This window comes from Vipera berus (genome assembly GCF_964194415.1).
Source record: "Vipera berus genome assembly, chromosome: 9".
NCBI classification, from domain to species: domain Eukaryota; kingdom Metazoa; phylum Chordata; class Lepidosauria; order Squamata; family Viperidae; genus Vipera; species Vipera berus.
In genome coordinates, this window is record NC_138212.1 from 15,574,859 (window position 1) to 15,602,328 (window position 27,470).

General features: G+C 42.9%; 2 protein-coding genes across 7 annotated transcripts in view; one reads left to right on the top strand and one right to left on the bottom strand.

Moving 5' to 3' along the window:
* The window catches only part of STPG1 (sperm tail PG-rich repeat containing 1), a 209,719-nt gene extending 200,533 nt beyond the window's left edge, over nucleotides 1-9,186 (top strand). For all 4 annotated transcript variants that reach the window (XM_081335301.1, XM_081335300.1, XM_081335302.1 and 1 more), the window contains 2 exons: nucleotides 5,445-5,539; nucleotides 8,507-9,186. In XM_081335301.1, coding sequence (XP_081191427.1) covers nucleotides 5,445-5,521 — 77 coding nt within the window. In that variant the 3' untranslated portion in view covers nucleotides 5,522-5,539; nucleotides 8,507-9,186. The remainder of the gene's footprint in view (nucleotides 1-5,444; nucleotides 5,540-8,506) is intronic.
* A 481-nt stretch (nucleotides 9,187-9,667) lies between these two features.
* The window catches only part of GRHL3 (grainyhead like transcription factor 3), a 54,475-nt gene continuing 36,672 nt past the window's right edge, over nucleotides 9,668-27,470 (bottom strand). For all 3 annotated transcript variants that reach the window (XM_081335289.1, XM_081335288.1, XM_081335287.1), the window contains 6 exons: nucleotides 26,747-26,880; nucleotides 24,867-24,904; nucleotides 23,895-23,983; nucleotides 23,225-23,310; nucleotides 21,223-21,287; nucleotides 9,668-10,115 (listed from right to left, as the gene is read on the bottom strand). In XM_081335289.1, coding sequence (XP_081191415.1) covers nucleotides 10,001-10,115; nucleotides 21,223-21,287; nucleotides 23,225-23,310; nucleotides 23,895-23,983; nucleotides 24,867-24,904; nucleotides 26,747-26,880 — 527 coding nt within the window. In that variant the 3' untranslated portion in view covers nucleotides 9,668-10,000. The remainder of the gene's footprint in view (nucleotides 10,116-21,222; nucleotides 21,288-23,224; nucleotides 23,311-23,894; nucleotides 23,984-24,866; nucleotides 24,905-26,746; nucleotides 26,881-27,470) is intronic.

Genomic DNA, 27,470 nt, shown 5'->3' on the forward strand with positions numbered 1-27,470 from the left:
TAGATGATGAGTGTGTATGATTCTTCAGTCCTGTAATGCTTGCCTTGCCCAACCAGGAAATGACTATAATAGCTGGCTTTGCATATAGTGAACTGCCCCAAGGCTATCTTCCTATTTATTATTGTTGGTTGCAGATGTTTAGACTGGATTTGGCATTTTTATCCACCAGTTGAATTTTTCCCTTGGATCTGGGATAGGCAGACATTGTTTGATGGTGTTAAAGGCATTGTTTCAGGATGTAGGCTCTTCCATGTAAAGCTGCCTTCTGCAATTGACCAATGGTGCTTTCGACAATGCCAGTGGAATGGGACAAATCGCTGCTGCCAACTTGCTGTGGGACAGTTCACCGCAGGACAAGTCAACAAATACAAAAGTTACATTAATTTTGACTGAACTGTGGTCAATAATAATAAAATAAAGAAATTCAGTTCAGAAATACAAGAGTTACAATTATTTCAACAAAACAGGCTACCAATAATAAAAGTACCTGAATGAAACAATTAATACAGTCTTTAATTGTCCTGTGGTGAGTTGGCCATGGTGAGGTATCCTAGACCTCATTGCTAATAGTGTCCAAGTGATGCTTCATATGTTTTTGGATTGCATCCAAGGTGCCTATTCCTATTGGTACTAGCTTTGTTATGGATGGTTGCACAGTCAGCCAGATGTTTATGCTGGATTTGACATTTTGATCCACCTATTGAGTCCTTCCCAAGGACTTGAGATAAGCAGATGTTTTGTTTGATGGTGTTAAAGGTACCATGGCAGGATTTAAGTTTTTCCAAGGAAAGCTGCCTTCTGCAATTGATTGATGGTAATGTTATCAATGTCAACGGTGACTTGTTTTTTTTAAAAAAGAAAGACTTCACACCTGCTCTTATCCACAGAAGTTAGTGCAAGCGATGGCTTTTAAAAAGCCAAATATGAGCCAAAGCTTGGACCATGGAAGACATCCTGAGCCATGGTGGAGCAGTGGTTAGAATGCAGTATTGCAGACTACGTCTGCTCACTGCCAGGAGTTCGATTCCCACTGGCTCAGCCTTCCGTCCTCCCAAGGTCAGTAAAATGAGGACTCAGATTGTTGGGGGTGATATGCTGACTCTGTAAACTGCTTAGAGAGGGCTGTAAAGCACTATGAAGCGGTATATAAGTCTAAGTGCTATTGCTATTGTTATCCTGTCATTTCCTTGCCTCATTTTTTTTCTCACACTTTAATCTTTTCTCCTTATTCTTTTCCTTTTGCCTTTGAATGTATTTTAAAGGATATACCACTTTATTAGTTGCAGTGACATTTTTGTCTTCTGCTACAGTACAGGTAGTCCTTGACTTTCAACCATTTGTTTAGTGACCAAAGTTACAGTAGCACAGAAAAAAGGTGACTTACCACCAGCCCTCACACTTAACTATATGGCTGTCGCAGCATCCCAATTGTCATGTGATCCAAATTCAGATGCTTGGCAAGTGACCTGGATTTATGACGGTTGCAGCATCCCTGGGTCACATGATCACCAGCTGCAATCTTCTCAGCTGGCTTATGACAAGCAAAGTCAATGGGGAAAAGCTAGATTTGCTTAACAACCAAGTGACTCACTTAATGGGATTGATTTGCTGAATAGGCATGGCAAAATGCTTGTAAAATCAGCCGTGACTTATTTAGCAACTGTCTTGCTTTGCAATGCAAATTCTGTCACAATTGGTGTTGTAAGCTGAGGATATCCTGTATTTGCAGAAGAGCAATATAAGATGTTTTTCCAAGACTCCTGCCCACTTTCTTATCCTTTTAACCAGTTCTGAATATTCCTTTACATATGAACAAGGCATTACCTGGAAAAGAAACACAAGGAATGGAGTTGAAATGGGCTAAAACGTGCTTGAGATTTGTGAGCAATCGGTCCCAAGTGGTAACATAATATTTCCTTCAGCCGTTAGAGGAAGTAGAGGACACCAAAAATCTCTTAAGTCCTTCTGACAGATGAATGTGCAGTTTGAGATGAAGACAATGGCAATGTTGCCTTTGATTTATGAAAAGTGGTCATTAATCACTGGTAATAGAGTTTCTAGGCTGAATATTTGGAATTATCAGGATAAACTACACATCCTAAAATATGAGAAGGGCTTAAATGGATTTTTAAAAACTTTTCAAAGCCCATGGAAAGCCAAATGCTTTTTTTTTAAAGGAACACTTATGGCTTTCTTTTAAGAAAGGAACAAAAAAAAATAGAAGGAATTTTTACCTAAACACCTTTTAGTAATAGTTATTTTGCGTTATACAGTAGCTTATAAACCTTACAAGAGATTGGAGCTTGTGTACAAATGCAAATTGCTTCAACTCTAGAGGGTTATTGTTTAAATCCTACTGCTTGGCATAATATTGTGTCTGTTTTGGCGTTCAACCATGGTTTGAGTCTACCTTCACAAAAATGTGTTGAAGGAACAGATCAGTTCAAATGTCTGCTGGGAATCAAGATCTCTGTCTTAACCTTCTTGATCCACCTTGTAGATGCCACAGCCTTCACACTCCAGAAGGCCTCAGTGTTTCTTGTCAACTTTGTCATTTTATGAACTTCAGTCATCTGAAATGTGCAAATGTGTCATAGGATTGACCCAGGAGAATTATGACTCCCTAATTGCAAATCTAAAAAGACTCTCAGCAATGTCTTGTCAATGGCTTCATGTCTGCAACAGTGGCGAACATCTGTAGCGCGGCTGTAGGATGAGGGTGGAGGTTCAGTCACCGAGCTTGTGGGTTGGTTTCTGAACATTTTGTTACCAGGCAGCTAACATCTTCAGCGGAGCTTAGGGGATGTCAGTGTCAATGTTCTTCCACTGTTTTCTTTCACTGTGTTTCAAGAATACTGACATTGGCATCCCCTAAACTTCGTTGAAGATGTTACCTAGCCTAGTAATGAAAGGTTTGGAAACCAACCCACAAGCTTGGGGAACGGACCTCCACCCTCAATGGCCTCATCTCCTCTGTCCAGTACTGGGGAAATCAGGAGATCCAGACAATTCAAATAGGTAATAAAGATTTATTGCAAGCTTAAGCTCTCTGCAAGAATCTGAACTACTAACAGTCAAGAGAAATTAATGGGAGATAAGAGTAAAAGGAATTCAAGGTGGGCTGGACTTAGATCTATTGTGGGCATGCAGGGACTCATGGCTGATAATGCATATGACCCCTCCCCCGGCTCAGCCTGGTCATCTCCTACAGCTTCCCTGTTTTCACCCACCCACCCCACCCATAGCCTTTCACTTGATATTGAATACAGGCTTTGCCAATCAGGGCACCTTCCTACAGGTAATCCTTAACCGGTCTCTTAGTGATCATTCAAAGTTACAATGGATCCAAAACCAAAAGAATACAAACAAACAAACCAAGTCTTGGATTCATCTACAGCCATTTGCAGTACCCACAGTCATGTACTGCAATTTTCAACTTTTTTGCTGGAAACTGGCATTCCTGACAAAAAATCACCCATTGTGGACATTATGTCTGGTTAACAATTCCCATAAAAATAGTCTTAAAATTGGTCAGTTGCACGATGACCCGTTTAATTATCGCCATGACTTAAAATTGTAATCCCAAGCTCAATTACGGTTGTAAATTGAGGACTACCTGTACTGAGTTGGACTACAACTCACATCATCCCTAACCAGCAAGACCCTTTATGCATATTATGAACCTCAGCCAGTGTTAGTTTTTCCACAAACCATGGGTCACAGTGAGCTGTGAATCTGATCGTAACTCTGCTTGATTGGCTTTGGACGGGGTGCCTAGACTGTGTTAAATTACAAGATGGCTTGGCAGGATGTGTGCAGACAGCCTGCTTGTGAACCATTTGATGGAGCTTCTGCAGTGAAGGAGGTGGAGGAAAGTGTTGCTTCGTCACTGCTACTTGCACCTCCATCTAGTCCCAACTTGCACACAGATTTTTTTTCCCTGGCAGCACATTTGTGCCCTGAGCTGCATAGAAAGAAGGAATTTGCAAGACATTGCTCCTCCCGACAAGCAGACACAGCTGCGCCTGCCGAATTTCTGTTTTTCATGCATTTGATCTGGAGCCCTGCTGTTCGGAAAAAAAAAAAAAGTAACCCAGCCCATAGCTGAACTGCCTCCTCTGCAATTCTGTTACCAGAAAGTTTGGCTGCCAGCATCTGATCAACTATGGCAGGGGTGTAAAATTCACAACGGGATGTGTTGTGATGTATCGTGACTTTTTTTCCATTGCCGGCAATGGGGTGGGCACGGTTTTGTCATGATGCATCTGGCCCATGGGCCGGCAGTTTGACACCCTTGAACTATGGTACCTAAGTTTCTTTCTTGCACTTACCAAGCAGGGAGAAAGCTTCATAGCAATAGCAGTTAGCACTTAAGGCTTATATACTGCTTCACAATGCTTTACATCCCTCTCTAAGTGATTTACAGAGTCAGCCTTTTGCCCCAATCTGGGTCCCTCATTTTACCCACCTTGGAAGGATGGAAGGCTGAGTCAATCCTGGGCCAGTCAGGATCAAACTGTTGAACTGCTGGCAGTCGGCAGTCAGCAGACTTAGCCTCCAATACTGCATTCTACTGTGCCACCACGACTCTTAAAACAAGTGGGTATTTCTATACAAGTAGCCCTTGACTTGCAATTATTGATTTAGTGATTGTTTGAAGTTACAATGGCACTGAAAAAAATGACCGTTTTTCACACACTTAGGACCATTGCAGTCATGTACAAAATCCAGATGCTTGGCAACTGGCATTTATTTCTGATGGTTGCAGGGTCTCTGGGTCATGTGATCCTCTTTTATGACCCTCTGTCAATGGGAAGTCCATTTTTGTAGGTAAAAAAGGAGTGATTTCTCCAACTCAGCTATCGTTGATTACATCTCTAGTCACTCATGTAGTACAGTGTTAGAACAAAGAAGATATAAGCCTGGCACACAGCCAGGAAATGCTGTAATAAACTATGAAGTCCACCCTCTTAACTAGAAAGCATGGTATTCACTAAACAGCTAGACTACAATTCCCATAAGCCATCTCTCGAGGAAATAACATTTAACCCTGTAAATGCTACGTGTTCTTACATACAATGCTAAGGATGCTGTATTAACCCTGTATATGCTAAGTACTCTAACACAGTTCTTAATTCCTAAACTAGATATAAAATGGAGTAGCTGAATGTATACTGGTCCAGCACACTAAACAGCCTGTGTGATTAACTTAACAACTGCAGTGATTCACTTAAAATTTGTGGCAAGAAAGGTCCTAAAATGGGGCAAATCTCACTTAACAACTGTCTTGCTTAACAACATAAATTTGGGGGCCATTTGTGATTGTAAGCCAAGGACTACCTGTAATGCAGAGGTGTGAGATAAATATAATGATGCCAGTGAGAGACCACATTCTGCAAGCTGATCCGTAAACTCCCCCTAAAATTCTGTGTTTCTCCTTCCAGGGACTTACAATCTCTCTATTCCACGAAAACAATCCTTCATGTACAACGTCAGCAACAAATGGGTGCCAGTATTATAAAGCAAGAGATTCCACAAGGTTGGTTTTGGCGGAATCTATTTTCAGATTATTTGAAAATCCTGTATATCTTTTGAATGGTAGAAAACATTCGGTTTTCATTTGTGCCGTGTCATAGGGTTGAAGAACAGTTTGGGACAGAAAATCCCTATTGTTTCACTACCGATCTCAGGTCAGGGACTAATTTTTCGCCGCAGGAATTCTGGGCCAAAATGAAAAATTCTGACATGTTTTCCATTGACTTCTGGACTTCTGGGAAACCAAGTGCTGGGGAAAAATGTTAGTGGCTAAGGGAAAGATACAAAAACATTCGTAGAGTTAACAGGTATGGAGAAGATGGACACGGAACTTTTACTGTCATAACAATCTGAAATTTAGTGGGTGGTAATTCAATGAGATTTATTATGAACTAAGCAGATGGACTTGTTTCACAAAGCACAGTTGGGTCAACAAATCAAACAGAGTTTCTTGGGTAAATGCTCCTATTAGAATTGGACCTAATTTACTGAAGTATGTGCTGTGAAGGAAACCAGGAGCAGATTCAGAAGCTAAATATGAAAATATTAAAAGAGCCTTGGTGGAGCAGTGGGCTAATGCCTCCTTAAGTAACACCAGCTGCCTGCAATTAGTGCAGGTTCGAGTCCCACCAGGCTCAAGGTTGACTCAGCCTTCCATCCTTCCCAGGTAGGTAAAATGAGGACCCAGATTGTTGGGGGCAATAAGCTGACTTTGTAATAATGCCGCTTAGGGGTGGGGTGGGCGAAAGCCCTAATAAGCAGGCATATACATAGAATGAAGGCTATTGCTAAGCACATTGATTTGTGCTTCTTAGATTGTAAGCCGCCCTGAGTCTTCGGAGAAGGGTGGGATATAAATGGGATTAAAAAAAAAACACAAAGAGCTCCTACAGTAGTATTTCTCCACACTGCTATGGCTAGCCATGGCTATCTCAAAGGCGCTTTTTCAAGAGGCAACTGGACTTTCTTGTTTTTCTTTGAAGACGTTTCACTTCACATCTAAGAAGCTTCTTCAGCTCAGAGCTTCTTGGATGAGAAGCGAAACATCTTCAAAGAAAAACAGGAATGTCCAGTTGCCTCTTGAAAAGGCACCTTTGAGAGAACCATGACTTGGATGACTGAGAATCTCCATAGACTCTCTAGTCATGGCTAGTTTAACTTTTCATCCATAAGATCTTTTGGAGACCTCTGTGAACCAAGCCTGAGAAGCTGGAAGGTCATGGGTGAGCCTAGCAATGCAAATATGTTCCTTGCTTGTTGAGTGAATTGTGATCTTCCCATACTCCAGAAGATCACAATTGTGGAAAGATCACAATTCACTCAACAAGCAAGGTCCATCTTTTCATTGCTAGGTTCATCCCTGATCCTCCAACTTCTCTAGGCATAGTCCACAGAAGCCTCCAAAAGTTCTTACCAAATTGTAATTTTTAATATGATAGAAAGAGATTACAATCCAGTCATATATTAAAATTAAAATATATGACTGGACTGTAATCATAAGCTAATTTATTGGAGGCTAACACATATGAAGAATGGTTGCAGGAACTGGGTTTAATGAAAAGAAGGACTAGGAGTGATATAATAGCAAATTGGGTCTGTCTAGTTTAATGAAAAGAAAGACTAAGGGTGACATGTTAGCAGTATTCCAATATCTCAGGGGCTGCCACAAGGAAGAGGAAGTCAACCTAGTCTCCAAACACCTGAAGGCAGGACAAGAAGCAATAGATGGAAACTAATCAAAGAGAGAAGCAACCTAGAACTAAGGAGAAATTTCCCAACAGAGCAATTATTCAATGGAACAACTTGCCTTCAGAAGTTATGCGTGTACCAACACTGAATTTTTTAAGAAAAGATTGGACAACCATTTGTCTGAAATGGTATAGGCCCTATACCATTTCAGATAAATGATTGTCCAATCAATAGACTGAAGTGTTGCTTCCCTGTGAGGTGACAGACATGTCCACCCAGATCTGTTTCCAGCTTTTGCAGTGTCTGCTTAAATGTTCATTGGTGAACCAACAGGGAAAAGCAAAGATGCTTGCAGGTGGTTAAAAAAAAATGCCTGACACATAAAAATGGGCCAGAGCTTTGATGACATCATCCTGACCGACATTTCTTTTTTTTTTTAACTCTAACCTGGAGACTCCTTTGGGAGAAGGGCAAAACTGTGATTTGGGAATCTCTGTGGATTCTCAATCATCCAGATGATGGTTGTTCCAAAAGGCAACTGGACTTTCTTGATTTTTTTTTAATTCCTTGAAAGTATTTCGTTTCTCATCCAAGAAGCTTCTTCAGTTCTGATTCAGGAAGGCTTTTTTTTTTCCCCTTGTCAAATGTCTTCCACTTAATTCTTCCTTGTGTTTTCCACTCAGAATTCAGAGCTTTTTTTATTCTTCCCTCAAATTGCTGCTCCTCTTTCCCATCCTTTCCTTGGGTCCTCAAGTTCAGTTGTCAGGGATCATGTCTTTATTTGTTTATTAATCAAATTTACATAGCTGCCCATCTCCCCCAAAGAGGACTCTTATTCATAGCCTCATTTAACACAAGGGCAGGAGGATAAACATAGTCCTTGAGTTACAACTGTAATGGAACCTGCCCATCATATTCGTAACTTGTGATGGTTGTAAAGCGGGTTGATCATGCGACTGACTCAATTTATGACCTTTTTTTACATCAATTAAGTAAATCCATGATTTGCTATAAGTCAGTTTTACCACAAAAAACAGAAGTAAATGCCGGGTTTTAGCAAAAAATGTGGCCATGTGGTGGTTGGATGCTGCAAATGGCCATTAATGCACCTGGTTGCCAAGCGGCTGAAGTTCAGTCACCTGACCACAATGGGGCCCAACCATCCACTAGAATGTTAAATAGTTGCTAAGTAACAGGTTACAAGCCAAGGATTACCTGTATTGTGCAGAGGTAAAAGTGATAAAAAAATGTGTCTGCTGTTTAACTTCTCTTTTCATTCCAGCCCAGCCATACCAATTGTGGCCATGAATGAATGAGTCAAGATCTGCTCACAGCCCATTTTTCTCAAAGTTTTCTTGGAGTCAATTTAGTTTCCTGCAGCAATGCCACAACATCTGATTTGTGGAGTTCTTGGTGTTGGCTGAGCTTGGTGGCTTGCTTGCAGATGTTTCCTTACCCAACTAGGTGGCATTGTCTGTGTAAGATGATGATGTTAGCTGGAACTGATGATATGACCTAGTTGGGTCATGAAATGTCTGCAAACAAACAGACCAGGAACTCCACAGTTCAACCCTGAGCTATAGATATTCCCTTCTATTGGATTCCTGAATTGTCCCTGATGAAAGAGATACGGCTTAGATTCATGGTAGGAATAGATTTTAGTTGCCTCCAAATTTCTTCCCCAAGATCAAGGGATGGCGTACCCACAAAACACACACAGGCGACTGATAAAAGTTGTGATCCACTGCAACACAAGGAGTTCTACGGGAGGAAAAAAAAAGTCAAGATGGCCATCACAACCACGTGTTCAAACCTCTACCCTTTTTTATGTCCATGCAAAAAGGGTTCGATCACATAGTTGTAACCCCCATCTTGATTGTGTGCATCTTACCAAATATATTTTAATGAATCATGAAAACTGCTTCTCTCTTTGGATCTATATTATGCCAGGCTTGCATTTCTGTCTCTGAATCTTTATTACAATAGAATATATATATATATATATACATAAAAATTAGAAAAAATGAACGAAGAAGGGGACCGGGGGGTTGGGGGGGGGAGGGAGGGAGGAAAGACAGCCCGGGGGAACTGTGAGGCAGCTTCTTTTGAAATGCTGTACTTTCCTCCATGTCAATATATAAAACAAGGTATATTTATACACATGCACATGTTTGGATATTTATAAAATAACGAAAAGGCATCGGAAATGTATAAAACAGTCACGGTTGCTCTGGATGGGGACATCCTGGCGTCTGAGGCAAGAAGGGACGTAGTGTGTGGGGGGGGGGAACCACAGGGCTGTGTCTTTGAAGCTAGTTTGAAAATTCACCATGTCTAGAACTTGGTTTTTGCCTCTGTCCCCAAGAGTTGACACTTCACCATTTCCAAAAAAGCAAAACAAAGGAGATTTGGACACTGCTACCTGACAGAGCTTTTTCCCCCCCCTAAGTTTGGAACAGGGAAAAAGGCTAGAACTTTCGGTCTGGCAGACAACTAGCATCATAATACAGTATAAAATAATAACAATAATAATAATAACAACAGTAGCAACACTAGTAAAAGTAATGGCGAGAAGTTCCACATTCACATTGAGAATGGATCTTCTGCACCCTCTTCACATGTAGAGCTTGGCCACCATCTCTGGTTACTTCCCCCCCTTCAAAGGGGATCGTGGACCAGTCAAATACTCCAGACTGATGCGTTGGGCTTGTGCAGAAGGAGAGTGAAACTCCGCCCCGCTGTCAATCATCCCATAGAAGTGCAGGCTTTGGAGTCTTCAGAGCTCCTTGAGGGTCACCTGGAACTTCTCCTCAGCCTCCACCACATCAAGGAGGAAAGCCATATGGTTGCTGTAATGTTGGATTATGTTGTTATCCATGTTTACCAAGATGCTGCAAGAGAAGAAGGAGGCCATGGAAAACGAGTTAGTCAGCTCAACACTATCCTTGAATAACAAGAAGACCCAAAGTTAAGGCTGGGCAATGGAAGAGAAGAGAATACTGTGCAGGATATCATTTGACAGTCTTCCATCAGGAATTGCTTTTTCAGTTTTCAGAAGAAGAGAGAGATTTATACTCTAAGAGTTCCTCCCACCCAACTTGATGCTCTTGAGGTATGTGGGATTTTTGTGAATGAGCCAGGAGGAACTTTTAGACAGAAATGTAAGCACTGAGAAGATTTCATGGTACTATTCTGTCTTTGATTCTTTCATTAATAGTGTAGGGATTACAATAAAGCAACACAAAACATGGAAATAGTTGTGGGAAATGGTAGAATAAAATGAGATTTTTTAAATAAATTATGTTTCTTGTCATTTGCAACCAATATACTTGAAGGTAATTGCTGTTAATTGGAAGAGGAAAGGCAGACTCTGAAAGCAGTGATCTTATGTACTATGATATAACTCGGCTGCTTGAGTGTCATTCATTCATTTTCATCCATCCATCCATCCATCCATTTATTTTTTTGCTCCTATTGCTTCTAGTGTCATATTTAATATTTGTACAAATTATATTCTGTAATTAATGCCACCTCCTCCAACAATGAATGTAATCAGATATTATTCAAGCACCATCAGATCATGTTCTCAAAAGTGGACTCCACCATGGTTAGTTTTCAAGAAAGCAGCTTCTGGCAATTTTGCATCAGATAAGGTGTGTGTGTGTGTGTGGGGGAGCGGTACAATATCTTAAATCTCTGGAAATCTCAACATAATCTATTTGCTCCCTTTAATTCTCTAACCTGTAAACAAAATCAGATTTTACACTGCAGTTTTAGCAACTCTGACTCTGCAGCAGCAGTAGCATCACCACCACATGCACACTGTGTTTCAACTCTTGCAGTTTTAAGATGCGTGGATTTCATCTCTGGGCTGGCTGGGGAATCCTGGGAGTTGAAGTCCACACATCTTAAAGTTACCAAGGTTGAAAAAAAACTGCATGCAATGCCTGGCAGAAAAGCCTTCCTTCCTTCTACTTCACCAAGCAACCTGATATATCAGTCACTGAATGGCAAAAGAATGAAAGTTATCCATAATCATCTTACATGTGAGACAAGCATGCAATCCAGTGGTGGGATTCAGCTGGTTTGCACCAGTTCGGCAGAACCAGTAGCTAATTTTTTGTTGCTCAGGCCCAGAATGGACTTCCGGAAGTGGCATCCACACAGAGAACCTGTTGTTCACCTATTTGAATCCCACCACTGATGCAAACCCAGAGTCCAGCTTGTTGTTGTTGTTAGCTGCGAAGTCGTGTCCGACCCATCGCGACCCCATGGACAACGTTCCTCCAGGCCTTCCTGTCCTCTACCATCTTCTGGAGTCCATTTAAGCTCACGCCTACTGCTTCAGTGACTCCATCCAGCCATCTCATTCTCTCTCGTCCCCTTCTTCTCTTGCCCTCAATCTTTCCCAGCATTAGGCTCTTCTCCAGTGAGTCCTTCCTTCTCATTAGGTGGCCAAAGTATTTGAGTTTTAGCTTCAGGATCTGGCCTTCTAAAGGGCAGTCAGGGTTGATCTCCTCTAGGACTGACCGATTTGATCGCCTTGCAGTCCAAGGGACTCGCAGGAGTCTTCTCCAGCACCATAGCTCAAAGGCGCTCAGCCTTTCTTATGGTCCAGCTTTCACTGCCATACATTGCAACTGGGAAGACCATAGCCTTGACTATACGCACTTTTGTTGACAGGGTGACATCTCTGCTTTTTAGTGTGCTGTCTAGATTTGCCATGGCTTTCCTCCCCAGGAGCAAGCGTCTTTTAATTTCTTGGCTACAGTCCCCATCTGCAGTGATCTTGGAGCCCAGGAAAATAAAATCTGTCACTACCTCCATTTCTTCCCCATCTATTTGCCAGGAATTGAGAGGGCCGGATGCCAGGATCTTGGTTTTCTTAATGTTAAGCTATACTAATTCTTAAAAGCAAGTAATCAGAAGAAACCTGGTAGCCTCTTTTCCAATAATTGCATTTTATTAAAAAGCAAAAATCTTTGGGAACTGCACTTTATGAACGCTCTCGACTCCAGCCTCATTGCTCCAAACAACCCAACGCCTCTACATTTCAGACAACTACACAGCTCCATGTACTGTATACAGAAGCTGGTGCAGAGGTCTCAGACACAGCCGGCAACTGAGTCTGTTCATCTCACTACGCAGCTTGCGGATTTAGGTGGAGACTTGGTCCTTCCTTCTGGAGCACAAACCCAGCAAGCCTGTCAACGAGCTTCCAAGTCAAGAGGGAAAATCCCAAAACCAGGAAGCCAGGAACTGGTTGAATGACCCTTACATTTTATATTTCCCAACTGCCGCACTGATTGAGAAGTTGTATTGTTATCTGAGCTGCACAGCAGGACATTTCTGCAGACAAGTAACTATGACTTGGCAGTAGTGTTTCCTGGTTTTTGCAGAACAGAGCAATTTTTTTCCCTCAAATAGAAATGTGGCACGTACCTTGTATATCTACACTGCCATCTCCAAGAGGACAAAAAAAAAAAGGCTGCGTTAGGATCAGAGGATAAGAACTGCCTACCTTTAAGGAAGGAGATTCCAGAAGGGCACCAGCAGAGAAAGAAGTGCACAGCTGGTGACACCAACAATCCTTCTGCCTGCAGAGTTTGGCCAAGCAAAGGGGGGGGCATCCTGTCTCTTAGCCCCATACTGGAAAGGTTATTTTCTTTGAGGGGTTCCCTAAATTGCTTTTCCACAGGGCCCCTCTTAGGCTAGGGAGATCTTGAGACTCAGGCCTGTTGAAATCTTATCCCACTAGGCTGAGCTTAGCTAGGCAGTGCCAGGCAGCTGCCCACCAGCTTGGATAACATGGATCCACAAGCAGGGATTCTCCAGGTGGGTGGGTAGGTGGCATGCTATGAGAAGGTCTACTCCAGACTGCCAAAACCAATGCCTTCTAAATACAGTTGGGACTACAGGTAGTCCCTGAATTATGTCCATTCGTTTAGAGACTGTTCGAAGTTACGAGAGCACTGGGGAAAAAAAAGATTTACGACCACTTCTACTTGCAACAGTCACAACCTCCCTGCCTTCACATCATCAAAATTCAGGACCTTGCAGCCAGCATGTATTTACCATGATTGCAGCATCCTGGTGTGTGTGTGTGTGTGTGTGACATGATCACCATATGTCACCTTCCCAGCCAGCTTCCAATGAGTGAAGTCAATGGGAAAAGCTGGATTTGCTTAATGACCCCGCGATTCCCTTAACCACAGCGATTCACTTAACGGCCGCAGCAACAAAGGTAGAAAACTCAGGCATGACTCACTTAATGACTCCCTCCTTCAGCAGTAGGAAGTTGGGGTCATAAGTCGAGGACTGCCTGTAGAGACATCCCAGGCCACCCAGCCGGTGGACGGATATTCTGAGAGATGTTGTCCGGATGTCTCTAAAGATGGCGTCCCTTCCCCAGCCAGCCTGGCTTTCTCTGCCAAAGGCCCCTGTCAAAGCCCAGGCACACCTTCTCACCATCCTGAACTTGGCTGCCTCTGGGTCTTTTAAGCCCAGGCCTTGGACGTGGGCCAAGGCAAACATGAGCTCATCTGCCAAGCATCGGTGGGGAGGAGCCGGAGGAAAACCTGGGCTGCGTCTCCTTCCCTCCAAGGGCTCCTCCAGCAGAACAGGGAAGAGGGCGCCTGGCACTTTGCAAAGAGACAGGCTGGGGGAGATGAGCTGCGGTTTGCTGGAGGACCTGGGGCGATGCAGAGGCAGGGCTCTTTTTTTTTTTCCTGACGCCGCTCTGAAAACCCTTTACAAGCTGGTTCCCATGGAATGAAACTCGCCCCCCCAACACCCCCCCCCCGAAAAGCTGGAGGGCTCACAATAGAGGCAATCAAGGTGTTTTTGGCAGCCTATCCTTGACAGAGGAGAGCCAAAGGGTTCCCACCAGGATTGTGCAAATGTTTATTTTTCAGCAACGGGGCAAAAGAGCCGGCTTCCTTTCTAGTAGTAAGGCCGCCCTTGATGCACCCTCTTGAGAAATGGGAGCGCAGGTGCGAATAAGACGAGAGCCAAAAGCTGCCTACACAGACCACAGCAAGGCAGAATTCTGGGGAAGCTACCCGAGTTTTTCTAAGCAGGCCGATTGGGACTGCGCTCAGCAATGCCATTAGCAGAGAAGGTTAAAGCAGACAAGTAGCCCAGCAGCAGGAAAGAACTGGTAAATTGTGGCTTACAAACCAGAAGGCTGGACGGCGTATGTTTTGCTGAATAAACAGGTGGTCCTCGACTTACGACCACAATTCAGCTCCTAATTTCTGTTGTTTCAGCCAGACAGTTGTTAAATGAGTTTTGCCCCATTTTACGACCTTTCTTGCCACAGTTGTTAAGTGAATCACTGCAACTGTTAAGTCAGTGACCCAGTTGTTCAATAAATCTGGCCTCCCCCTTGACTTTGCTTGTCAGAAGGTCACAAAAGGGGATCACATGATCCCGGGACAATGCCATCGTCATAAAAATGAACCAGTTGCCAAGCGTCAGCATTTTCATCACGTGACCAAGGGGGATGCGGCAACAATTGTTAAGTGTGAAAAATGGTCCTAAGTCACTTTTTTCCAGTGCTGTTGTAACTTTGAATAGTCACTAAAATTTCGTGTTAAAAGTTACTATGTCACCAGGCTGAAAGGTAGAAAACCAACCAAGATCTCTTCAATAATTCACCAGTCAGTCATTACTGAAACACATGAAAGCAAGAATTTGATAACTTCACATAAAGGGTGTACAGAATGTGTTCTTGCAGGGAGGGCTTAGTGGAGCAGTGGGCTAATGCCTCCTTAAGTAACACCAGCTGCCTGCAATTAGTGCAGGTTCGAGTCCCACCAGGCTCAAGGTTGACTCAGCCTTCCATCCTTTTGAGGTAGGTAAAATGAGGACACAGATTGTTAGGGGCAATAAGCTGACTTTGTAATGATGCCGCTTGGGGGAGGGGGGGTGAAAGCCCTAATAAGCAGGCATATACATAGAATGAAGGCTATTGCTAAGCACATTGATTTGTGCTTCTTAGATTGTAAGCTGCCCCTGAGTCTTCGGAGAAGGGCGGGATATAAATGGGATTTAAAAAAAAACGAGGGGAAAACCTGCTGCCTAGAGAACAGTGAGATAAGAGGGAGCTGAGTCCACAGCTGTATAGTGTGTGGATGAAGAGGTTCAGGAGGGACCCTCCCTAAGTCATTGGGCTGTGAAGGCGACAGAGGGAGATTTGTACCTTCTGTACAAATTTAACAGATTCTGCTACTGTATCTTTACAAGTGAAGTAGAATTAGTTCATCTAGTCCAGGGGTAGGCAACCTTGGCTCTTTTATGACTCATGGACTTCAACTCCCAGAATTCCTGAGCCAGCATGGCTCAGTCTGGAAACCTCTCCCTTTCCCCTCAGCATGGCTGGCTCAGGAATTCTGGGAGTTGAAGTCCACGAGTCATAAAAGAGCAAAGGTTGCCTACCTTGGTGGAGCAGTGGGCTAATGCCTCCTTAAGTAACACCAGCTGCCTGCAATTAGTGCAGGTTCAAGTCCCACCAGGCTCAAGGTTGACTCAGCCTTCCATCCTTCCCAGGTAGGTAAAATGAGGACCCAGATTGTTGGGGGCAATTAAGCTGACTTTGTAATAATGCCGCTTGGGGTGTGTGTGTGAAAGCCCTAATAAGCAGGCATATACATAGAATGAAGGCTACTGCTAAGCTTGTAAGCCGCCCTGAGTCTTCGGAGAAGGGCAGGATATAAATGGAATTAAAATAAAATAAAAAAAAGTATGTGCTCGGAAGGAATAGGAAGTTAAAAGCAAAAGCTGTTTTGAATCAGTGGGCTGAAATGCTGCTTACGGCTGGGTCGTTTTGCTTGAATTTGTGACTATCTTCCTCTTAAATTTTCCCTTCCTATCTTTCTACTAGCTAAAACCCTCCCCTGCCCTCTCCCAATGACACCTCAGTAACAGGTTTTCTGGAAAGTGCATGTTTTTTTTTAAAAAAAGAAAGATAGTAAATGTAAGGCCCACACAGACACGGCTCTTCAGCGATTTCCAGGTACCAGCTACGAAACGCCTTGCAAGTTAGAGCAAGATCTTTCCAGCTCGGTTTTAGCTACACATGTTTTTGTGCCACGTTAGCACCTATTTTACTGGGATTATTAGTGGAGTCTTTTTTAATTAAACCGTGAAATCTCCAGTTGTTAAAATAATCCTTTGTGCACGAGGTTCTAAAGTGACTCTCAGCAAGGGACGTTCAGGCTACCAGAAACTCGCTTTCAGATGCCAGGTTGAAGCGTCATCCACCTGATCTCGGGCTGGCAGTTAATTATGCCAGCATAAATTGTGCTGCTCAGTGTCACAGCAACGAGACTTGACAACAGCCAAAGGAACTTCTCCTTTCTTATTTACTGCGGACCAAGTTAAGGAACAGGATTGGCTTTGCTTCCCCATCCCACTGAATGTCACCTCCTGGACATCAATCACAATCTTTAATGTGGGGTGAGGCAGGGTGGGGTGAATTTAGAGAGATACTTAGAACATGAGGTTTAGCCTTCCCTCAGTCACACACACACACACACACACACACTGGGTGGCACTAAGGGGGACATGGGGTGAAGGGTGAACGAGGTCTCTCTAGGTTTCTTGCCACCTGTCACCTGTCAGGGGTCTAGCACTCTCCTAAAAAAAAGCCCTATGTTTGGAAATAGCCTGGAGGCATTAAAAGACCCAGAAACGTATAACGGGTTGAAGTGGGAGGAAGCAATGAAGGGAATGACCTAAAGGTGCTTTCCCAAAGGTTCTTCTTCAGTTCTCTTCTTGGACAAGTAGCAAAACATTTTCAAGGAAAACACCAAAAAAGTCCAGTTGCCTTTTGGAACTTTTGGGACAACCATGACTTGAATAATTAAGAATCTCCCTAGACAAATGAAGGGTATGCCACTGCTGGCAGCAAATGACCACAGGTCCAGCTCTGGTCTTATAACTGATAAACACCTGGAAGAAGCCTTGCATGGCCACAACACAACTGTGGTTGGCTCGCACATTTTTACCCACAGTCATCACCGTGCATCCTGGGGCTACTGAAGCTGGAAACGATTAGACAGGATGATACCCTATTGCAACACAGGTGATAGTAGAGGAAATCAACTCTGGCCCCGAGGTGGTTGCTCAGCCCCGGGAATGTAGAAAGGGTGAGAAAGAGACTCAGAATAGCCCTAATTTGGCTTGGCTGTCACGAAAAAGGGGGCAGCAAAGGTTTTAAAGTTGCTTTCAAAAATCTCTTAGCAGAACCCAAAGCAACCAAGTCACGGCCCTGAAATCCTTGCACTGTCTGTGTTTTGACCTGTCCTACCATGGAGGGATGTATACACCCAACCTGAACAGCACATGCACATGAATCCTCAAAACTAATAAAAGGAGTGAAACGGTAAGAAATCCAGCCCTACAATAAGGGCTGTTGAAAGATGGAACAGAGGATGTCTTGAGAAATGGTGGGTGTTCATGGCCTGAGGTGTTAAACAAGAGTCTAGATGGACATTTATTAAGGATGTAATGAATTTCATTACATCCTTAATAAATTAAGGATGTAATGAATTAACAGCGTTCCGTGCGCCTTTGGCGTCTAGTCATGCCGGCCACATGACCACGGAGACGTCCTCGGACAAGCGCTGGCTCTTCGGCTTTGAAACGGAGATGAGCACCGGCCCCTAGAGTTGGAAACGACTAGCACGCATGTGCGGGGGAACCTTTACCTTTACCTTAATGAATTTCTGTACTTGGAAAAGATAGTCTCCCAATAACTTTCCAGCCAGTGGGTGCTTGATACTCTCTGAGCTTGGTTGTTTTCTTGCAGGCGTTTCATTACAGTAAACAATACCCCAGCCAAGGAACTACCAACCCAACACAAACAATCTAACAGTAAACAATAGCCTACTCAAGGAACTACCAAGAAAACAATACTCCCATCAGTACTGACAATCCAGCTGTATTCCAACTCCACTCCTTCTAGCACTGATGAGTTAGTTGTTGGGCAGTTAACCAAGTACCAGGAGATGCTTGTGCCACAATAGGGTTATGGGAGAAAAAGCTCTAAACAGGGCGGTCTTTTTAGGTGTTGCTTTTGCTGAAATTCCACTTTGGAATCAGATATTCGAGGGCCAAGCCATCTGGAGCAGCGTCAGACCGAAAAAACAGAAGTGGGGTCTGGGATTTCATGGGTTGCTAGAAGGAAGAACAAAACCTCCAGTCTCTGTGATGGGCTACAGATTGCAGTTATCCAGACACAACAAGATTAGTGGAAGGACGGGCGGTCCACCCCCTGCCAAATATGTTCTTTGTCTGACCAGACTGAAAGGTGCAGGAGAGGAAAGGGGGAAACAAAGATTAGCGGTGATCTACCACCCGCCCCTGCTACCCTGCTTTTGTATCCTTCAGACTCAGTTGCAAAGTGGAATGTGAAAGATTTTAAGCAGCTACTCAGTTCTTACGTAAGCGGAAAATAGATGGCTAGGCTCAACTCTGAACTAGGTCCTATGAAGTAGCTCCACTATGAACTAGCAAGGAGGCTGTATTTCGAAGTTTTATTTGTTTATACCGCTTATGGCCACAGTGGACTGTTGGCACCTTTCCCAAACTACAGACCTGAACTTCTATCATATCCAAACCAGATTTAGGTTCCATTCCTAAAGCTTCCAGGTGTGAAATTTTCTGTTTATTACAGTAATTGTACCTTGGGTGTCAACGTTTTCCTGGAGTCCTCTGTAAGGATTCTAAGATCCTGTTCCTAAATGATCACTTCTAGCTCACATCCTTTTGCTGTAAAGCTTGGATTTTTGTTCCAAATCTGCATCATTTTCCATAGCAACCTTCACCAGAATAGTGTCAATCTTGTCTTCAGAGCAGGATGTCCAACCTTAGGAACATTAAGGCTGGGGAATTCTGGGAGTTGAAGTCCACAAGTCTTAAAGTTGCCAAGGTTGGACATCCCTGGTTTAGAGAGATAGTTGCTGTAACATTGAAGTTTATTCTGGCTATATAGCCAAGCTGTAGCTACCCTTGCTGAAATGTTAGCATCTCTAACCAAATGCTATATTTGTAATCTCTAAATTAGTCTCATTTGTGGAATCCGGTACAGACTTTCCTCCCAAAACTGCTCTATTCCAGCATCATCTGCCACTCTAAGCCTAAGGGTTACTCCAATCCTGCTGGTTTTGAGAAACAAACAAACAATGGTGCCCTGACGAGAAAGATAAACCCAAAGATGGTGACCTCAGGCCATTGCCTCAGGAGATAACAGCATATCTGTTAAATTCCCCAAACCACTCCATGCACTGTTTACACACACACCTTTTCCTCAGGCCTTTTTTTATCCCCACCGGACAACTTCATATTTTAAAAATAAAAGACATTAAATAGAAGCCAACTGGAATGAGAGGCCTTGACCCCTTCCCAAGGCTTTGATTCCAAGGCCCAAGGCCAACTGTCCCCCAGACTGTCATGTCCAGGTGGGTTGAACTTCAGCTCCTATTGTTGAAGGTGTCAAATTGATTAAGGTAATCTAAACTGGAACAAAAGTGATTTCCCATCTTAGTTAGGACAATAAGTGATTCTCTCTCTCTCTCTCTCTCTCTCTCTCTCTCTCTGTGTGTGTGTGTGTGTGTGTGAGAGAGAGAGAGAGAGAGAGAGAGAGAGAGAGAGAGAGAGAGGAGGGAGAAAGAGAGAGAGAGAGAGGGAGGGAGAGAGAGAGAGAGAGAGAGAGAGGGAGGGAGGGAGGGAGAGAGAGAGGGAGGGAGGGAGGGAGGGAGGGAGGGAGGGAGGGAGAAAGAGAGAGAGAGAGAGAGAGAGAGAGAGAGAGAGAGAGAGAGAGAGAGAGAGAGAGAGAGAGAGAGATGCTCTTTCACCCAGAAACTGAAAGTAAAAGACTCCCCCCCACACTGTTACCTTCACAATATCCCTCTAAATAGACAAGGGTGATGCTTCTCAACCTTGGAAATGTCAAGATGTGTGGATTTCAACTCTCAAAATTCTCCAGCCAGCAATGGACTCTCCTTCCAATGTTATCTTCACAATAGCCCTGTAAATAGACTAGGGCAGTGTTTCTCAGTCCTGGCAATTTTAAGATGAGTGGAATTCAACCTCCAGAATTCCCCAGCCAGCAGTGGCTGGGGAATTCTGGGAGCTGAAGACCACAAATGTTAAAATTCCCAAGGTTGAGGAATACTGAGCTAAAGTGAGAGAGGGTGGTAGGCTCAAAACTGACCAGACAATTTCCATGTTTGGTGTGGATATCACTACGGATGTCTTCATTCAGTGCTGTAAACTAAACCTTGTCTTACATGTGGCATGGATTAATTATGCTTCACTCAATAAGCCATCACTGGCTACATTCACACACTGCCCTCAATTACAGCCAAACCGCCACACGATGATGTTGCATTCCAACGAACCCAATGCTGCCCGAGGGAATTCTGGGAGTCGAAGTCCACCCATCTTAAAATTCCTGGGGTTGAGAAACACCTCTATAGATCTTTTCAGCTTCCACCAAGGTACAGGCACAGAGAAAGAGCATTGACGCCGACTAACAAGCAGCTTCCATCACTTTAGCCAAAGAACATGGCTACTCATAGAGTCCCCTTCTCATACTTGATGCTCATACAGAGGCATGCACTTTTAGGTTTCCAGATCCCAAGTTGAGAATATCATTAAATCTCCTGAGCTGGAGGGCATCTCTAAAGAAGACCTGTTGGGCTACAGCAAGGAGGAAGGGGTAGTTGCTTTCATGAAATGCTGAACCAGATAAGCCTTTGGCTGGAACCTGCAAGATTCTGGTTGCTCTTAATGAAGACATGCAGAATTTCTTCCAAATTAATTTGATACTGTTCCTTCCCTGGACCTCTGAAAGCTGGCCAGCAGGTCTATTTGCTTCCAAGCCCTATTTCTTCTCATGTAGACATCCTCCTGCCTATTTGCTAAACCCATTGTTGTGTCCAAGAACCGGGAACCTCATACAAGATGCAAGGTGAATGGACTATCACTTACCCTCGTTTGCACTTTTTGTAGACTTTGTAGATGCTTTCTTCTGGCAGGCCATATTTTTCTGAAATCTAGAAGATGAAAAACAGAACAGTCTATGCACATTCCGATTAATGGGATTCCTGGGCTTATGAAAACTCAGTGTTGGCAACTGCAGCACGTGTAATACTTCCCAATTCATTTCATTCAGTCTGACCATAAACCAGTTGCAATTGCCTCATTCAGAAGAGATTCCCTTGTCAAAATCTAAAAACAGAGTTGAGAACTAACTTACTTAGGTGGTAAAGAGAATGAGATCCAAGAAAACCTGTTCACATCCTATTCTAGTTATAATTTCTCTTGGCTTAGGCTAAACTCTGTTTATAACTTTTATATCTCCCTTCTGAAACTCTGGTTTAAATCTTCCCTTGCATGGATACCCCTGGGGTTGGGAGAGGATAAAAAAAAATCAAGAGGGTGGCCTCAAAGTGGCCGTAGTCTTGACTATTTTTTTTGCTTACTCTTGACCTTTTATGCCCCTAAAAATAATAGATTTTGTACCTTGGGAAGACCTTCCGAACATTTGGTGTGAAGTTCTTTCAATACACAAAGATGGTTCATAGGTCATGCTCAGTTAGCTTTAGTCATTATTTGTTAAGTAAGCCACAAAGTCAAAATTCACAAATTGTGCTAAGCCAAAAGCAAACAAATAATGTCTGAGAACCAGCCTAGAATATATGAATCATCTGGGCCAATTTTAAACCTGGTCTCCCAATTCCCTTCCCTTATAGGAGAACAGTATGTGGGTTTGACCAGATTCATGTTTCTTACTTTTCAGCCATCCCTTTTTAGGGAAAACAATAATCTCATTTCTGCAAGCAGAGAAACCGTTTTAATGTGGAAAACTACAGCTCACAAGGAGGCAATTTCAGAAAAAAGAAATTTGTTCCAATGTGTTCTTTGTTCTTTTCCAAACTGAAAGTGTGCAGAAGCAGGGGACACAGAGAGAGAGACACACACACACATAAAGCAAAGCCATAAATATGACTATCAGATCATTCCAGGAGATTGTTTGCTTTATTCCCCGCCTCAGCCAAGCCAAGCGAGGGTTATCAGGAATGGTGCTGATAAACATCACAGAAATATGCTCAAGCATTGTGTGCTCTTTAAACATTGAGCAAATAAATGTGCATGGTGGTAGAGAGAGGGGGGGAACATCTAGCCAGGCCAAGCTAAAAGAAGAAAAATCTAGAGAAAGAAAGAAAGTACCGAATGAACAGGAAAATGGTCTCCAGAAACAGGTCTAGGAACCAAAGTAGACATGGGGTCTTTGATGGTGAAACCCAAATCTTCACAGAAGCTTAAAAGTAGTAACCATTTGGTGTTTAAGCTCTGATTGTTCCTATGGTATATATTTATGAAGTTCAGGCACTATGCTTCTTCTTCATGTGCTCTGGTTGGTTTCAAGAGTGCAATATATGAATGAATACAGTTATTGAGGAACAGAAGTCACCATTCATGATCTTGTGGAAATACAACTAACAAACTGATCGTGGCTTTTTCCATAAACCATCAGTTAGCAAACTCTAGTTTAATGCAAAATGGACTTCATTGCCCAGGTCAGGCTGCCAACGGGCTAGTTATAATTCCAACAAAACATTTCTTAAGAGAAGGCCTTAAAATGTGGCACCCTCAAATTGGTTTTCTATTTTATCAACAGCGGAATCATTGCACAACATTGATTAATTGGGGCCATCTCTTAATACAACCAGCAGCTGTTTCCTCCCATTATTTAAGCAAAATTGTAGGGAAATTAAAATTGTAGGGAAATTAAAATTGTAGGGAAATTAAAATAGGATAAAGAAACCGAGGAAGGGATGAACATCTGGGATGGGCGGCAGTCTGATTCAAGGTGTCCTTCCATTTGTGGAGGTCTGCTGGTTGCCCTTCTCCAGCCTAGATGTCTTTGGCACCTCATCCCAAGGTAGCAAACTTCCAAGCCACAGGATGAGCAAGGAGAGAAACTCACCGCATTTCTCAAGCCTTTGAGATCAGGGGTCTTCAGCATGAGAGCGTCAAAAACTTCCTCTGATTCCCTTCGGACATAGAGTAGAACTGAATGACAGAAGAGATAAGGATCAAAGGAAGCCCCCTTTTCTCTCCTTCCAGTCTAGAGTCTCCCAAACTCATTAGTCTTTGCTTTGAGGCCCCACATTCCTGTCCTTAGGAGCTTTTTTGCATTCCTTACAACCTCATCCCCCACACTCCATGTTTCTGTACTCTCGCTGGGCACAGACACTGGCATCAACTTCATGGCCCTCGGCACCTGTCCCTGTTCTGCTTCATAAAAAGGACAGGTGAGTGATGTCATGCTTACTGTCTTAATGCAGGACAAATTAAGGATAGTGATGGATGGATTCCCCGAGCTTCATTTCTTTCTCCAGAGTTCCTTCCACCTTCCAGTGGAAAAGAAACCATCAATCACTCTCCTTAACTTGTGATGGGACAATGAAGGACACAAGTGGGCAGGGCCCTAGAGAGTCGTGGTTAGTCACCTGTCAATTTGCCAATTTGCCACTCTGACATATTAGTGTTGTAGTTAACAAACAGAAAGGTGCATCCTTCTGCATCTCTTGACTCCTTGCTTTTTCTTGGGCCATGAGGCCCTCTGGGGATGCAGAAGACATCTGCCACCTTACCTCGTTGGGGGTCTTCTTCTTTTGCTTGTTTTGCAGCTATGGGATCAAATTCATCGGGGAAGGAAGGGCAACTCCGCTTTAAAGGCAAGCTGAGGTAGGGGAAAAAAAAAAGGAGATCAGAACATCCCCTGGTTGTCCCTAATGTACAAATCAAAAGGGATCTTCCCAAATAGATCAGATGTCCATAACTGAATCTAGACACTGCAGCAGTTAAAGAGTGATCTATAGACCAGAAAGACTCAAATTCAAGACCCCTCATAATCCTCAAGTGGATTTAGTCACATTTCTCAGCTTAATCCACCTTATGGGTGAATTAGGAGAAACCGCCAAGAAGAAAAAAAATGAGAGAGGGAGGGAGGATGGATGGGTGGAACGGTGGATGGACTGATGGATGGATAGATGGGTGGGTGGATGGATGAATGGATGGATGGATGGGTAAATGGATGGAGGGATGAATGGATGGATTGATGGATGGATAGATGGGTGAGTGGATGGATGAATGGATGGATGGGTAAATGGATGGAGGGACGAATGGATGGAGGGATGAATGGATGGATGGGTTGGATGGACAGACCAACTTCAAAGCTTTGTCCTTAATAAAAAAAGGACAGTTCATTTTATTTCATTTGAATGAGGCTGTTAGGCTGATATACATGTTGATGGACTGCTCTCTCTACTACTCATTAAAAACACCCCAAATGAAGTGTCCTCCCCTCATTTGAGACTAGACCCTTAGAGATTCCCAGATGGAAATTACTGACTATTCCCCCACATGGAAGCTGAACCAAGACTGTGACTGGTTCAGTGAAGGTAAACCCATGCCTGGATCAAAGACTTAAATATTTGAGTTTCCATAAGCTATAAAGACAACAGATATAAGGAAACAACACATTTTTGGTCTCAGAGTCTGAAAGCTTTTCAGGTTGCTGACCCTGTCAATGCCTCCCCCACCAAAGGAAATGCATTACACACCTGTTGGAATCATGTGGAGCCCCAGCAGTAGGTAATATCTGTAAAGAGGGAGGGATATGTTTTAAAGAAAGGTGAATTGTTGTTGTTGTTGTTGTTAGTTGCGAAGTCGTGTCCGACCCATCGCGACCCTATGGACAATGTTCCTCCAGGCCTTCCTGTCCTCTACCATCTTCTGGAGTCCATTTAAGCTCACGCCTACTGCTTCAGTGACTCCATCCAGCCACCTCATTCTCTGTCGTCCCCTTCTTCTCTTGCCCTCAATCTTTCCCAGCATTAGGCTCTTCTCCAGTGAGTCCTTCCTTCTCATTAGGTGGCCAAAGTATTTGAGTTTTAGCTTCAGGATCTGGCCTTCTAAAGAGCAGTCAGGGTTGATCTCCTCTAGGACTGACCGGTTTGATCGCCTTGCAGTCCAAGGGACTCGCAGGAGTCTTCTCCAGCACCATAATTCAAAGGCCTCAATTCTTTGGTGCTCAGCCTTTCGTATGGTCCAGCTTTCACTGCCATACATTGCAACTGGGAAGACCATAGCCTTGACTATACGCACTTTTGTTGACAGGGTGATGTCTCTGCTTTTTAGTGTGCTGTGTAGATTTGCCATGGCTTTCCTCCCAAGGAGCAAGCGTCTTTTAATTTCTTGGCTACAGTCCCCATCTGCAGTGATCTTGGAGCCCAGGAAAATAAAATCTGTCACTACCTCCATTTCTTCCCCATCTATTTGCCAGGAATTGAGAGGGCCGGTGAAAGGTGAATAGCTACTTTAAAGCCCCCCCCCCTTTGCAATAGCATTGCAAAGCGTTATTTATTAGATTTAGATTCTGCCTTTTCTTCAAGGGTTCAAAGGTGGCTTACATGGAAACTCCACTCAAAATATCTTCTTTACTAAATAGCTTGTTGGATCAGAGGTTGGTTGTTTCATGTATGTCCACATGCCTCTTGGGATGTAGGTCATACTCAACTAATTACACACTTTTACACACCTTACTGCTCTTCTTTGCCCCCCTTTTCCCTAAGGAAGTTTAGGTGTGTGTGTGTGTGTGTGGAGGAAATTAAATTATATTTCATCCCCACAGAATGTGTTCCTTTCTGGAGCAGAGCCTCAAATGATTGCTTTGCTGACCAATTATTTCGATGATCACACAGTAAGCTTAATGTGGTCATTAATAATCCATGTTTGCATGACACATTCAACCTTATATTAATCGAATGGAATGGGATCATCCAGCCAACCAAACCAGACCAAACAGCTTGAGTTGACTTGGTAAGCATGTCACGTGAATACATTGTCCCTAGTTCTACATATTCAGTCCACTGATGTAAAAATTAAGTGAACTTACATATCAGATATACAACAAAGTCTAGTAACTTTTTAGCGAGAGAGAGAGAGACTAGTAGTTTATATTGAGTTATCATATATTAAGATAATTTATTATTTATATCCTGCCTTTATTATTTTTATAAGTAACTCAAGACAGTGAACATGCCTAATACTCTTTCCTCTTCCTATTTTCCCCATAAGAAAAACCCTGTAAGTGAGTTGAGCTGAGAGAGAGCTTTCATGCCTAAGGCAAGTCTCCTGATGATTGGTCCAAAGTCACAAAGTCAATTTTTGTTCCTAAGGCGGGACTAGAACTCACAGTGCCTGGTTTTCGACCCTGGTATCATAACCATTAGACCAAACTGGCTCCCTGGTTATAATCCTATGAAGACTTTGCTTTCTGGACAACCACTGATTCTTGACCACACCTAGAGGTCAATCCTCTCCCTCACTGAAGATCACCTTTGGTGGATTCTAAACCCAACCATATCAAAGCATGGATCCATTCCTAAGTCCACCTTTTCTTGACAGAACTCTTATGGTTCTCAGCCATAAGCTGTCTTACCGTTCCACATCTCTGGAGGTTTGAAAAATGAACATTTGGGATGAATAAGACTGGCTGGGTTTCCAAGTCAGTTTGAGGCTTGAGGTAAGTGATTTCATTGCTGCGAAAGCTTGAAACTAAACAGCTTTTTAAACCTGAAAGATAGAAAATTATGGGTTTTTTTTAAAAAATCACGCTCCTTATTAACAGAAACCTTGTAGTCAGCCATCATATTTGCAGGGAAATTTTCTGGGATGGGCAACCTGATCAATGATAGTAGGAATTGTAGCCCAATACACATGGAGAGTATCCATTTATACAAACCCAAACAAGCACACGTAGGGGAATTTTATAAAAACAAATATTTTAATGTATAAATTAAGCCAGCACACTCATAGGGTTAATAAACAAACATTAAAAATATTATTTATGTCATATAGTTATATTAGCTGATTAAATCACAGCATCGAACGATTAATTGACACCATTTTAAAATATCTCTATAACTGAAATAGGAATTTGATGTTAGTATGTTGGCTCTGTTATTTTTAACATCCCTTCTATTATTCTGCTACTTTGATTTTTATACCTCTTAATGTATTTATTCACTCTTTTTAGCTTTGTTGAACATTGCCCAGAGTCATTTATTTGTGAATTACGTGGCTATATAAATTGGTTTAATGAACAATAGGTATTGGTATGTTTCTCTTTTCTCTATTATTATGTTGTTATCCCTATTATTTTT